Source organism: Rhagoletis pomonella, unplaced genomic scaffold, assembly GCF_013731165.1.
Source record: "Rhagoletis pomonella isolate Grant_MI unplaced genomic scaffold, Rhpom_1.0 Rhpom_scaffold_00006, whole genome shotgun sequence".
In the NCBI taxonomy this organism is placed as follows: Eukaryota; Metazoa; Arthropoda; class Insecta; order Diptera; family Tephritidae; genus Rhagoletis; species Rhagoletis pomonella.
This window is the reverse complement of record NW_023458560.1, coordinates 61,155,761-61,170,774: the sequence shown is the minus strand read 5'-3', so window position 1 is coordinate 61,170,774 and position 15,014 is coordinate 61,155,761. Positions and strand designations below refer to the sequence as shown.

The 15,014-nt window shown below is 33.5% G+C and overlaps 2 protein-coding genes across 5 annotated transcripts in view; one reads left to right on the top strand and one right to left on the bottom strand.

Moving 5' to 3' along the window:
* Positions 1-15,014, bottom strand: part of LOC118741033 (threonine--tRNA ligase 1, cytoplasmic) — a 575,984-nt gene that overhangs the window by 360,467 nt on the left and 200,503 nt on the right. The gene's annotated exons all lie outside the window — the stretch shown is intronic.
* The window catches only part of LOC118741042 (neural cell adhesion molecule 1), a 32,994-nt gene that overhangs the window by 5,083 nt on the left and 12,897 nt on the right, over positions 1-15,014 (top strand). The window contains exons 2-5 of one of the 3 annotated variants that reach the window (XM_036472848.1): positions 314-727; positions 8,208-8,402; positions 12,027-12,230; positions 12,930-13,061. In XM_036472848.1, coding sequence (XP_036328741.1) covers positions 676-727; positions 8,208-8,402; positions 12,027-12,230; positions 12,930-13,061 — 583 coding nt within the window. In that variant the 5' untranslated portion in view covers positions 314-675. Of the gene's footprint in view, positions 1-78; positions 728-8,207; positions 8,403-12,026; positions 12,231-12,929; positions 13,062-15,014 lie in introns of those variants that run through there. The other 2 variants (XM_036472847.1, XM_036472849.1) reach the window with 2 other exon arrangements.

Genomic DNA, 15,014 nt, shown 5'->3' with positions numbered 1-15,014 from the left:
AATAAAATAAAATAAAATAAAATAAAATAAAATAAAATAAAATAAAATAAAATAAAATAAAATAACAAAATTTCTAATTGAAACAAAAATTTTAACATATTAAATAATTTCCTAACACGGAGTTTACGCGCGGTAACGCAGGAGAGCTCAAAGCGTGTTGTTCGAACACTACCGACTCGGTAACCTCTATTTACCCTGTCGCTCTCGCTCCTACAAATTATATGTTGCCTCGTGTAAACTGCGTCTAAAAGAAAATGTTATGTAAAACATTAAAAAGTGGTAATAACAGTGAAAAACATTTTCTCTCCACCAGTACTATGTATGTATGTACATATGTATGTATGTATGTGCTCCACAAACCATTCGGCGGCAATAAGCATCGTATACAACATGGATTTATGTAATTGTCCATAAAGGATTACGTACAAATTGAAAAGGATAATTTAGCAACACATCAGCATAGGCCATTACTGGCCAGCAAACTTAGTTCCAGCAGAGCGCAACACAAACCCGAAGTGCGTAGTTTAGTGGATTACGTTTAATGTGACAACCACAACAAAAGAAACAACAACAACAACAACAAGCGGATAAGCAGATATAAAATATATAAAACAGCGACAAAAACAACATAACAGTACGCGTGTTAGAATAATAAGCGAAACAACAACAACAGAAATGGATTTATTATTTCTATTACATTTACTCGTCCTACTTGTCAGTCAAAATGGTAATGCGTACTTTCATGTAAAATGAGGCACACATATTTAAGCATACATACACACACCCATCCACGCACATATAGTACTATATATGCACATTAGACCGTACCAAAAAAAAAAGTTCGCCCCTGTGTCTAAAAAAAAAAAAAATTTTTTTTGTCTCTATCTTCGGCATTTACAGCCGGATCTTAAAGTATGATATATCATTGTTCTTGCCACGAGGAGACAATTTTACTATATTTCTTACACAACAGATCGCAGTTCTTATCAGCTTGAGGTGCATTTCAACAATTTTCAATCTAAAGGATTGAGCGAATTCAAAGAGTGTTCCTTGGGCATTATCCAGGGAGATTTTGGTTGTGCTGCCCTTCGTGGGAAAATAAATTTTAATGTTCCAAGAAGTGAACTTCGAAATTTTTACCATTTTTATGGCATTAATAGTATATAAATTATGCGTGAAATGCATCAATTGCCCGCGCCCTTAAACAATTTAACCAGATCTCATCTTTTGTCGAGCTTGATTTTTTTTTTGTCTAAAGATGTTTTTATTGATCTTTTGAAATCTTTTATATAATATTATTAAATTTTGTTAGTAATCTGTAAGAATTGTTTGTTCGTAGACCATATATTAAATAAATTAATAAATAATGCCAGTAAATTAAAGCCCACCAAAAATCATTATACGGTTGCTTAAAGAATGTATTTTGATTATTAGAGTATTAAAAAATCCTTATTGTCGGGGGTAACATTTTTTTTTTTATAAATTGCAAAAATACTTATTTTTATTTTTTTTTTTTGCTTATAAGGTGGTATGGTCTAATGTAGACACCTAAATACATATACATAAATGTACTAACATAAATAACACGCTAATTACTTTACATTGCATATATTTAGGCTTTTTGCATTATAATTTTAATTCACATTTTTACTTTTTATTTTTGCATTTTATTTGCGTTACGCCTGTTTTAGCCATTTGAAAATGTCCTTTTTTTCTTTGTCTACGTCTAATGCATTCATAATGTTCAAATGTCAACGGTTATAGTGTGTTGAAGTTGGTGAAACCGTTTTACGTTCGATGGACTTGTGAATAATTCGTTATTCTGATATTTGGAGTGAAAAAAGTGCAGATTTAGTGATATCATTAAATGGGTTCGCATAACGGTATACAGTTTGGAAATCGAAACTAGCTGTTCTCGTTAAAATTTGTCACGAAAATAGTTCAAATTTCACACTGTGCGGCAGTAACGATGAAGCTTTTGGGTATACTAAACTGATTTTCATTTCGCTTCAGGCTGATTTAGGCGGCAGTCGACCTGATGGAAATCTCTTAGACGCTGAATTGTGTGAGGGGTTTAAAATCCCCTATAAATACTTGGAGCTCAATAAAAATCTAAAGGGACTCCTAATATATACTTTAGTGAAATCATTTAGTTCGCCAAAGAAATAACTACCCAAAGCATTTACTCTTCTTTTTGCCATTCTCATCTAAGCAAGTCTTGTGAAAACCGGAGTTGTTATGTTTATTTCCAGCATACTTAGTTTGAGAAGAATTACCTAAACTTAGGTAAAGAAGGCAATTAGAGCTCTTGTTAATCGACTAGTCGACTAATTGATTAGCTAAAGTGGTTTAAAAACTTCACTTAATCGACTAAAGTTTCCTTTCGACGAATCGAATAATTTCGGCTACTCGATTTTCAGACTACTCGATGGTAAGCGTTTATTCGAAAGTGAACGACTAGTCGAATTCGCCTATTTGACGAACCGAATAGCCGGATGATCGATTTTTAACAAGAGATCCAGTAGCAATGGCCAGAAAGCCTGCCAATACCATAACATAAAGATGGGCCATATGTAAGCGGGAATGTTTCCGACATCCGTTTTAGAGAAAGCCGCACAGTGGTCTGAGGGTGGCAGAAAATCCAAGATTCTAAATGTCTCGAAATGTACCGGAAAAAGTAGTAGTAGGAATGGAGAAGTATGAAGTATTATGTAGTACCGAAATTACTACACGGTCAAAAATTGGGGTTTAATTTTTAAACCGCGCTGCAACTACTGCCTTTTTTAATCTTTCATAGTCTGCTTTTTAAACCAGTCAATAGTTTTAAGCAATTTGGAAGGTTTGTATTTGAAACTGAATTTAGTTCGGTCATATATGTAGTCCAAAAAGTTTAAAATTAAAACCGAAATTTTTAACCGTGTAACTTTTTTAAGCAGCAACTTTTATTTCATCGACTTTCTTAGCATTCCTTGATTTAAAGAGCACTTTGGAAAGTAAAACATGCAAGTCATATTTTCGACAATAAAATCTGTGATTGAACATTTTGCAATATCAAACAAAACTATTTTTATTGTGAATAGTAAAAATTCTTCAAATCAAAGCAGTAATTTTGTTGTGTGTGTCGAATGGGGAAGTGATATTTTCGCTTGAGTTTACATCCAATAAATAAGGCATTACCTTATATTGTTGCAATTGCTTCAACATTAACTAGCCACTGCAGGCAAATTGTTGCAAACCCATTTTAAATTGAAATGCAGCAAATGCATACATACATACATACATCCATACATCCATACATACATATGTACATACAAAGCAATACAAACATGTTCAAAGAAAGCGTAAAACCTTATTATGTGCTCAGGCGTGCTGCGAATTTGCTCCATTAAAGGAGCAGCAAACAATTTCAGCAATAAAAAGTTGGGCAAGTTACTGTAACTACAAAGGATGAAAATCGAAAGTATGTAGTAAATTTACAATGTAGTGTACGTACATTGAATACATACATACATACATAGTTATGATAGGTTTGAGCGAAATTCTCGTGAAAATTCAAGCAAAAACAAAACGAAAGTGTAACATTTTTTATGATGTTGTTTTTGCTCATTTATTTAATTGAAAACTAAAATTTTTTACAAAAGCAACTTTATAGCCTGATCAAATTAATAAGAAACTACTAAAGCTTAATAATTTTGCGCTTTACAGTTCCTGCGCAATCCCTAAAACCGTTCTTTCGTCGTAAATTTATTAATACCGCATTAATGTGCTGCCGGAACATAAAAATATTAATTTCGGTATGATATTTGGGGTGGGTAAAATTTTATCTATCCATAGGTTTCTCGGAAACGACTCAAACGATTTTGTGGAAATTTTGTGTTCAGATAATGTTTTGCATTTTATGCTTATCTAGATATGTAGGTGTTATCTCCGAGAATATTCGAAATTGTTACAAACTGAAGAAACATGCACAGGGTTGCCACCTATTTTCCATAGTGTATTTATTTAATTCATTGATGAGAAAACTAAGATGCAAAACTACTAGTTATGGGTACTAAAAAGCCCTTAACAATGCGTTGCCTATAAAGTGAGTGTTATCCCTTGGGATATTAGTGTAAGGTTGCCACTTGTTTTCGATTCTACAAAATTTAGCTAAACCAACTTGATATGGATATCAAATGAAAGGTATTTTTGAGCACTTTAATGGAAAAAAATATTTTTGATCAGAGTTGCCTCGTTTCTTTGTAATACTTTGCATCTTATTAATGCAGCGAAACAAAACAACTATTTTTTTTCGTTCGTTCTCATATGAAAATTTCATTGTTGGGAACAAAAAAAAATAGCTGTGGCCTATCTTCATACATATTTTTAATGAAACAAATTTTTTTCCGCTACATAAAAAAAAATTATAGCCCATTGACTTTTAGTACAACAAGTTTCAAGTGGCTAGTAATTACCGTTGATTTTTGGCAGTTTTTCGTTGAAGGGTTTCGTTTATTTTTTCCATATAAACAAGTCGTCGGACACACTTCGTATGGAAGAAAATGACTGACACCGTCAACAAAAAAAATTGCCAAAAATCAACGGTAAGTCCTTGCTACTTAAAAATTGCACTCGTTATACTAAAATTGAATGGTCTACAAGAAGATCGTAAAAAACAGGTAGCGGGAAAAACATTTTTCATAAAAAAATTCACATTTTTACGAGCGCTTACTGAAAAATGAAGATAGAGGGCTGAAATTTTGCCACAATTATTTTTTGTTACTGACAACGAAGTTCTCATATGAAACCCAAAGAAAAGAAACATTCGTTTTATTTGACACAGTGTAATGCATACACATTTCATCTAAGCGATTTAAGTGAAAAAGTTTTTTTTTTTTTTTAATTCGAATTTACAACGGAAACTCACACTTACAAAAATTGCTTGTCAAAACGGCTATTAAAAAGTATTTTTTTTTTTTAAATTCATTTCCAAAATATTATTTTTATATAATTTCGAGATACTGAGTAGGCCAAAATATTTAAAATATATATTTTTTTTAACATAATTTTTCAGGTTTTTATACCCGAGCGCACTTTTATACAACGGTATTACAACTTTGCACGCATAACGGTTGTTTGTAATAGTCTAAATTAATCGAGACAGAAAGAAGAAGTCGACTAAGCCATGTCTGTCCCTTCGTCCGTGCACACGATAACTCGAGTAAACAGTTAGTTATCTCAACGAAATTTAGGGCACCCCCTTAGTTTTTTTGATATTTGTAACATCTATACCAACTTTCAGTTTTCTACTGCAACCAATACAGGGTGCTCAACAACCTTGAAATGCGCTACTGGATTGCTATGAAACTGGCAAAAATATTGGTCATTTTTATAAAAAGCGACTGTTGCCATGACAACTGAAGCTTGTGATATTTTTTTAGATAATTTAAATTTGAAATATTCTTAGGTTATTACAATATTTTTATTGAGCTTTGTACTACGATTTTGTTTATTAGGGAAATTGAAAAAGCAACAAAGTCTAAGCGGTAGAAGTTATAGCAGCTATTTCGGAGATCACCACATCTCCTCATCAGGCTTCTTTTTTCTAGACTTCAGCAGAGATCGAACCCGCATCACCGATGTGCAAAGTCAGGTAGGTTATTTAAGCAATTTTTTGTTTAATATACATATGTACACAATACTTCTAGAGTAAAATATGAGCATCATGGGCATCCACTAAATTTTTACTTAGAAACGTAAAGTTTGGTACCAGCACCTCTTTCGGCAAGAGGAAAAATTTTGGAAGGTGCCCCAAACCCTATCTGGTAAAATTTTTATTTTTTTTTGGACCTCTCTAATGTACACGTGTAAAAAAAGCATGGCGTCATTGCACAGAACTAACGGACATATACGCATTGCGTAGGTAAATAATTTTGCGAAATTATACATGCATATACATACATACACACGTATTTACAGAAAAAGATGGTTTTTGTTCTCCAGACGTCACTATACAATTCCTATGTAGAATTACTCGGTGATTCCGAAAATATAGTTAATTTTTTTCTATGGATACGTTTTGGAGATATTTGCGATTTACCGTTATTCAGCTTAAAAAAAGAGTGGTTCCAGTTAATCACCTATATCTAACTAACCAATTACACAATCGTAATACGAAGTATGGCAAAAGAAAGCCAATTAAATTTTCCATAAGCCGATAGGCCTGTAAGTTTCTAAGAAATTAATTAATAACTCCAGATTTTATGCTTCTTTCATGAAGAAATTAAAAAAATGTAATTTTTAAGCGGGGATAAATGAGAAAATAACGACTGTTTTGCTGTTTTTATTTTTTGTTAATTTATTTCTCAGAAACTATCAGGCCTATCTAAAAGTGATGTATATGTGGTTTATGAATAATTTCATCGTGTGATCCCTGCTTAAAAAATTATTTTTTGTAATGAACTCTTAGTGGAACTCTTTTTCGTCTTTTATTCTTTCCTTCAATAACAGAGCTAGACCACCCTGCCTTTAGAGTTTCCGCTAGTCTTTCCAGCGCGAAGAATAAGACCCTGTTCACATGACAAGCGCCGGTCATGTGAATAGGGTCTAATAGAGTTACTCAGTGAGTTTAACATCGCGTTGAAACGTCTGTACTGAACATTCATTCAGTTTACTCTTCCACTCGAACAGCGATTGCGGCGTATATCCTTTGCATTACATCGTCTTTGTCGCCTTCTAGCGGTTTTTGCTGGCAATTAAGGAGTCATGAATAACAAATATATTTACTAGTATCGTTTGATCCCTGCTAATTCCAACAGAACGTCGTAAAACTATTCCTTCAATGATAAAAAGCTATTCAAAAGGTCAGAGATGAGGGAACGAGCTGGGGCTCTTGAGGCGCTTCTATGTAGATCTGCCTTATCTCCACGATGAGACGTAGTGGAATCATGGTTAATGAAGTGGCAGGAAGAAGCATTAGCATTATATTAGGATCACATCATTTACAAGCACATGACCTCCATAAAGAGCACTCAGTCTGGTGGCCTCAGCTTATTGCTTTTAGGAAGTCGTGATTCGGTTTTTTGTAATTTATTTAGAATAAAACAATTATTTATAATTTTAGCATTTCTTCTCAATCATACACCTTCAAACATAAAAAGAAAAACAATATATTACATATACATATATGTACATTAGAGTGCATCACTCCCCATACAAAAAAAAAAATCGCTACTGTGTTTCCATTAGAATTATAAAATCTATTATATTTTAAGACGCCCACCAAAATATTTCGGAAAAATATTAAGATTTACGTAAGCTGGACCGATTTGAAAATACCTGCAAAAATGGAGTTTTTTTTAAATAAAAATAGTTTCTTAAATAATTTTTTTTTAATTACCTCAAATGACGGTTTAAGCTTAAAAAATTTGCATAAAAATATTTTTAAAAGAATAAAAAAAAAAATTAGATTTTTGATGCTGTTTTTTTAATTTTTTCAGAGATTGGTATAAGAAAAACTTGAATAACTGAACCTTAACTCTTCCGATTTAGGGTTGTGAGGTGTCATTTAAAAGGTATTTTCTCACCCTCTATATTTCTTTGCTTGTAAACTCATTCAAGCGATGAAAGAGAAAGGTAGGATGAACGAACGCCATTCAAAGTGGAATTAAGATGTGTTGGTATTTGAAAAAAAAAATAAAAAAATGGTACACGAATGTTTTTTTTTGGCCAGAAATAAAAACAGTGGGAAAATACCTTTCTACTGGGATCCCATAAGTCTAAATCAGAATAGTTGTGGCACAGTTATTCAAGATTTTCCTAAAAAAATTGTTGAAAAAAGTAAAAAAAAAACAGCATGAAAAATCTCATTATTACGATTCCGTTGGAAAGATTTTTAAACAATTTTATGCAGATTTTATAAGCTTAATCTGTTTTGTCATCTGAGGGGACTTTTTTCAAAAACTTCTTTAAGAAACTATTTTTATTCATAAAAAACTCCATTTTTGGAAGTATTTTAAGTATTTTCAAATCGGCCCAGCTCACTTAAAGCTTAATATTTTTCCGAAATATTTTGGTGGACGTCTTAGCATATAATAGTTTTGTAATCCCGGCGAAAAAACCGCAACTTTTTTTGGTGATGCAGTCTAATGTACATACACATGTACCTACGTATAAATTTGTCTTGCTTGTCTATTGATTGCACTTTTTTCTCTCTAATTTTTTTGCAGTTGCTGTACTTGGTCAATTGGATGGCAGTTGGCTAACTTTGGCACCCTCAACACCATCTATCACACATTTTGTAAATGATTCCTTCATTATATTCTGTAAAACAGTACAAAAAGATGTGAGTGCGAAGTGGAAAGACCCCAAAGGGGTGGCAAGAGAGAATTCAAAAGGGCGCGTGCATATCGAAAAGAAAACTGGTGGGTAAAAAAAAAAAGTTGTTTACGAATTCTGCGCAAATATTGCCATTCATTACATTCATTAATTTCTTTCTTAGTTTCATTAGTAGAAAAAGCAAACGTACAAATTCTAGTGAAGAAATGTAACTTAGCAACTGTAATGGTGTTCTTATACATTTTTCTGCTACATACATACTCATACATATGTGTGTGTTATTCCATCAACGTATGCCGCCAATGTGTCTGCATGCTATTCTATGTACTTGTATGTTAATAAGTTTCTCCATTGATTTTGGCTCTAACAATTGTAATTATTTCACAATACAAATCAAGCGAACAAATGATATTGTGACAAATTTTTTGGGAGTTGTTCGCCCTTTCATCGTCATGTCAACCTAACTCGCTATTAATTATACTCCCACTTTCGCGCTATTGCCATTGCCCACTTTAATTGTCTCTTCCCTTTGACTATGTCTTGCTGCTGGCATTTTTTTCAAATTGATATCCAGGTAATTTCGTTAAGTTCTTATTCAATACCGGCGCTAAAATCGTCTATCACAACCTGATCAATTTGCATCTCCGTTCTTTCTTTGGAGTACAACTAAGTAGCTTGGTCGATATTTGTATGCTGGTATCTGGTTCTGGTTATGCAGAAAAATCGAGCCGGCTCTATCAGATTTTGGAAGTACTGACACGAACTGGCAACGCTCCTATGCTCACTACAAGGTCTCATCTTCCTTCTTCTGCGTAGGTAAAAGGTAAACCTGTGGTGGGTAAGGCGTCGGAGTCCCCGCTCCACTAAGTCAGGCCATGTCTATCCCATATCCTGTATTCCCTGCCAGGCTTGCATTTTTTTCAGTTCATTAAGGATATTACCTCGAGAACCATACGAACAAGAGACGATCGAATCTCTTAATCGATTACAGCTCATTCATGATTAAACTCGCTGAATAAGACAGGCGTAAACTTGCAGAAAACAGGCCATATGAAGTCAGAAGAAGACCCGTAGGTAATTGAGCTATGTATATCTTTTTGAACTTACCCGAACTTATGGCTATTGAAGCCTGTATAACTCGTACAGATACGAGATATGCTCACTGAGTATATCAACATGTTAATTTAAAGCCAATTGGCTACCTAATTCTTGTAAAATGCCGTCGACTTCCTAGCGACATACCTAAGACATTGTTCGGGTATACAATTTTCGGGCTTCAGAGCACTTTGATATACATATAAGAAAACTTCAAAGCTGACGAGCCCGAATCTGACTAACGCCGAAGTAGACAATATTTCAATAGAAATCTGCAAATTTATACATAAAGAAAATTCCCAGCAGCAGAACCAAGATGACTCATACGACCTCTGGTACCCGAGTTTCGGTTGACTCTTGCTAAATTTCAAATTGGAATGACCAAGCAAGTTGCTAATGCAGTCAAATTAACTTTTGGGATTCCCAAAACAATGGTAAAATTTAAAAGGTAATTTTAAAACACCAATTTTGCTTCTATAAACTGAATGAATAAGGTCTAAAGACGGTTTCGGGATCTAGAAGTAATTCTGTGTTTTTTTTCTGTGTTGACTCTAAGGCTCTATAGCTTAGCCTACCGACCACACTTATCTCCATCCGCGATTTTGCTCAACACAGGAGCAAATTGGCCGGCTACAAGAATTACCACATCATTGGCATAGGTAGTACCTGCACTCCCTGCTGATTGAATAAGTAATGAGTAATGAATTGATATCAGTAGCTCCTAAAAGTGGCAAAATCGCTCCACCCTGGGTCGTATTGCTACTAACAATCGAACGTGTCTCGTTAGTATGCAATGCATGGACATTAGCCTGGGTCGTTAAAAGAAATTGTTTAATAAAGTGCGAGGCCCCCTTCAGTTGAATAGCTTACTTGGTTAAGTTTTTGTAGTCATACAAATTTCCAGCAGCAAATACCGAGTTTTCTTCATAATAATTTTATTTTATACCCGATTTTAAAATGTGTTATCTACATAATTGAAAAGGTATTTTTGAGTGCTATGGATCCCATTGGAAATATTCCTGTACAAATGAGCTGGATGGAAAACCGCAACTTGCATAGATGTAAGGTCCTTCTCGCCGGCCGTGGTCCATAGGCGATCAAAGGAGTTTCCTGTGCTAACCAAGCGCCAACGCTCTGCACTGATCTTTATGTCTTGGCAGGATATTGTCCAATAGGAATACTCTGTGTCCAACTTCAACCAACTTCAACTTCTACCAATTAAAGGAAACTTAAATTAAAAAAAGAAAAAAAAATAAGTTTCTAAAAATTAAATTAAATGAAAGAAATATATTTTTAATTTTAAAACAATACAATAAAAATTAAGACAAATGAAATTAGCAAAAGAAAAACAAATTAAACTAAAAAAACTAAATAAATATGTAATCAAAAAAATAATTTTTTTCTTTTTTAAACAATAAAATTTAAAAATTATAAAAAATTAATAAGAAAAAAGAAAAAATAAAAATTAAAAGAAGAAAAAAGAAGAATGATTTCCTAAAAATAAAATGAAATTAAAAAAATAACAATAATCTTAATCTCAATTAAAAGAAAATTAAATTAGGAAAATAAATGTAAATACATTTTTTTTTTTAATTTTACTGTCCGAGGACTCGAACTTGGGTCTCTTAAGCGGCAAGCCTGTGCTTTGCTCACTCGGCTTTTGTGAATGTTGCAGCGACTCGAGCTAAATAATATGCAAGTGCTTTCTCTCAAAATAGCTTTTCACGACCACGAGTGGTGAACGAGACACCTTTTTTATAAAACTTTTGTGCTAAAATATTTCGACCTATCTTGCCATCTCTTGTCTTTCATTTGTCTTAATCCTAAACGAAATTCATGCGAAAACAGTTTTCAGCACATGCCTGATAATTACATATTTTTTCTCTCGTATGGGCAGCGGCCCAGTCTAGTGTACAGTCATACATACATATGTACATAAATATGTTCTATTTACTTGGGTCAGCATGCTGGCTTGCTTGAAAACTTTCAAAACCCAAATGATGAGCCATTGATCTTCACGCAAATTACTATGCCACTGATGTTGACGTGCTGACGGTGCAAGTAACAGGAAAGAAAAGTAGAAAGAAATGCCAGCCAACCATGCGACCAACCAACCAACCAACGACCAACCAACCACATCAACAACTCTTATACAAATGCAAATTACTCAAGTGAAAATAAACGAAAAAGAATTATCCTTTCATAAATCTCGATTACATGTGTCCCTATGAAAATGGAAGCGAGTATATGAGTCTGTAATTTTTCGTGCCTTTTCGTTTGTGTTTGCCGGTATGTGAAGTGGCGCACATTTTCATACTTATTTGTACTATATACAAGTGTGTATACAGTGTGTTGGCAACTTTTCGGATTACAGCAATAAAGTAAAATTTTCGCTTTCAATTCATTTATTCATTTTCGCATACCCCCACCCCCACCCCCAACGCCGACAGAGTTCAGTTAAGTTTTCACTACTGATTATTTGTCTTCTTCTTCTTCTTATTCTGCTCTTGCTTCTTTTTCGTCTTTGTTGCTTTTGTACTTTACACTTTGCTCTTCTCTCTATCTCTCTCTCTCTCTGCCATACTCGTTTCATTATGCCTTCCATGCAATCACAGGATTTTTGGCGCTGGTCTTTGAGCACATAGCGTTGACGGACAAAGGCAACTGGACGTGTGAAGCTACTGTGACCAACAACAACAATAACAACAATGAAGCATCATCAGCAGCAGCTGCAGCAACAACGGATGCCGGTGCTGTGGCGGTGGAGGTGGCGGTAGCCAGCGGCGAGGCGAGGAAGTCTTTTGAGCTGCTCGTAAATCGTACGTTAACTTCCGTGCAGGTTTATCTTGCGTAATTTATACAAGTGGCCATGCGCACACACATACACCCACACACACACACACTCATGTGTTGATTTTTTATGTTCACACATACAGGACTCCTCAAAATACTTGTACTAATTTAAGCATTGTTGAAAGTGTCACAAACGACTTCCTTGCCAGGGTTATCATTGGAAAATAATCGCTTACACAAGCACACATGCGCACACAAATACATACACATGAATATATGTAATTTAAATGCCTATGCCCATGAATGTATGTAACTATGTACGTACTATTGTCTATTATTAAATATTCTATCCTTTTTCTATTGCTTTCTATTTTTTTTCAAAACATTTGCTTACTCATCGCTTCTTCGTGCTGCCATCATTGCCTTGGCGTGGTCGACTAACTTCGTGTGCATTATATTCGAACACACACACACACACACACGGACCTACTCTACTAAAACCCTTATTATCACTGGTTACTCATACGCCCCATTTATCGCTTCGTAAACGCTGCTTTGTTGTGGTCTCTTTTGATGCCCGCCTTGCTCATTGCGGTTGCTGTTTGAATGGAGCCAAAAAAAAAAAAAATCAACATTAAAAAAAAACTATCTACTATTCATTCGTTACAACAAATACTACCTACCACATCATCCTCGCCAATAACAACAACAACTTGGCATTTAAGAGAAAATCTCCTTTGAAAAAACGGAGCTGGTGCAATCGGCGGGTGAGGGGCGTGATGCCACGGTCAAGTGTTTTGTAAAAGGTGATCCCCGTCCGGACGTGTCCTGGCTATATAATGGCGAATACATAAACAGTGAGTAGGCATGCAATACAATGAATGACAACACGTATTTCAATAAAATAAATTTAAGTATTGTTCACGAAAGTTAATGATAAGTAAAATGGGTGTAGTAGCTAATTAGGGGGATATAAAATGACAATAAACAGCGCATAAAACTAGCTAAATGAATAAAAAAAAAAAATGATGGTGTATAAAGTTAGTTGAACAGGCAACGCAAATTTGAAACCTGTACATACTGTTATACAAAAAAAAAATATTTAGTTGTTAAATGTTTTCAATTCATTTAAGAGGTAATCAGGCAGGTTCTGCAATTCACTTGTGAGAGAATTTCAACCAAAGTTATTTTGAATTCAAACTGAATGGGGTTGAAATACTTCCAGAAGTGAAATGCATAAGCTGCCAGAGTAATACCTTTAAATTTACATTTAAATTTAAATTTGAATTATAAAAAAAAAATATCTTAATTTCCAACACAAACAATTTTATGATATATTTCCAATATCAATAATTTTTTAACATATCGATAAATACTCTAAATATAATAACGATAAATACAGTCAGCGTCAAATATATGAATACCTTGACGTTTCTTTATTTATATTTTTCCTATAAAATTTTTCTAATTTTTTATAAAAATATAGTTAGTTCAACAGCAAAAACCAGCAGAATCATTTTTTTTTCAATTTCATATAGAACTACGGAAAATTCACCGAATACCACAAAATACTAAACTACTAAAATACTAAAACGTTTACGGCTGAAAATATCCCTTTTTCCATACTCCATATACCATATATGTTCACGTATTTTTTTTTTTTTTTTAACAAACCATCTTACAGAGAACTCATTCAATTTGCAAAAGCCGGAAAAAAAATTTGCTTGTAAATAAATTGAAAATTTGTATGGCTCACTCATGGTACAATAATTACAGGTATTGTCTTCCCAGAGAGTTTTGCTTCACATCGAAATTCGTGCTCCCTTATTTTCATTTTGACGCAGTTCAATGTTGATTCTTTTACTTTTATTTGGCTTTGCTTTTTGTTTTCGCTCAATTTATTTTTTATAATTTTTCAATACAAAAGGAAAAACGTTTGAAATGAAGTGAGCCATACAAATTTTCAATTTATTTACAAGCTAATGTTTTTTTTTTACCGGCTATTGCAAATTAAATAAGTTCTCTGCAAGATGGTTTGTTTAAAAAAAATACGGAAAAAGGAATATTTCCAGCAGTAAACGTTTTAGTGCGGGCAACAATGATATTTTTTAAATAAGGCACTTCTTCTCTAAGCACATTTGTCAGAAATGTTTAAATCAATTTGGAATTACTGACGTCAGAGTGAAAAACTAAAAACGCAATTTTACTATATATGGCCCATGGTTTCGCGAATGTATTGATATTTGTGTTTAAACATTTTTATATCGTGCGGTGTTATACAATGTACAATGAGCTAAACATTTATAAAAAAATTTTAATTATTAAATAAAAAAGAAATATAGCCAATACTGGTTAAGAAAAGGAGTTTCTATTTCTATTATTGCCATCAGTGCAAATTACAAATCCCGAAAATCCCGAGATTACTTGCCAAGCAGTTCGGTATTTTCGAGACTCTAAAAAGTCCGGGATCCCGGGATTAACATTCCTAGTATATACTCGTACTTCCATGTTAAAGTGTGATTTTCTTCATTCGCAATGCAAGTATTTTGGGAAAATGATCTGATCTAGAAAAACAGTGTACAGTGTATACGTAATCTGCTACCGAAAATTAAGTTTACATGACTTGGCGTTTTTTTGTTTTTGTCATTTTAGCGTCCCTACATTATTGTCGGAAGAGGCTCAAACTTTATGTAATGCGTGCTCATTTTTAAGAAAAAAATTTTAAGAAAATTATTCGGTACCTTATTTTTTGAAATCAACATTTTATATTTAAAATTAGAAAATTTTATGTGAATTTTATAACAATATCG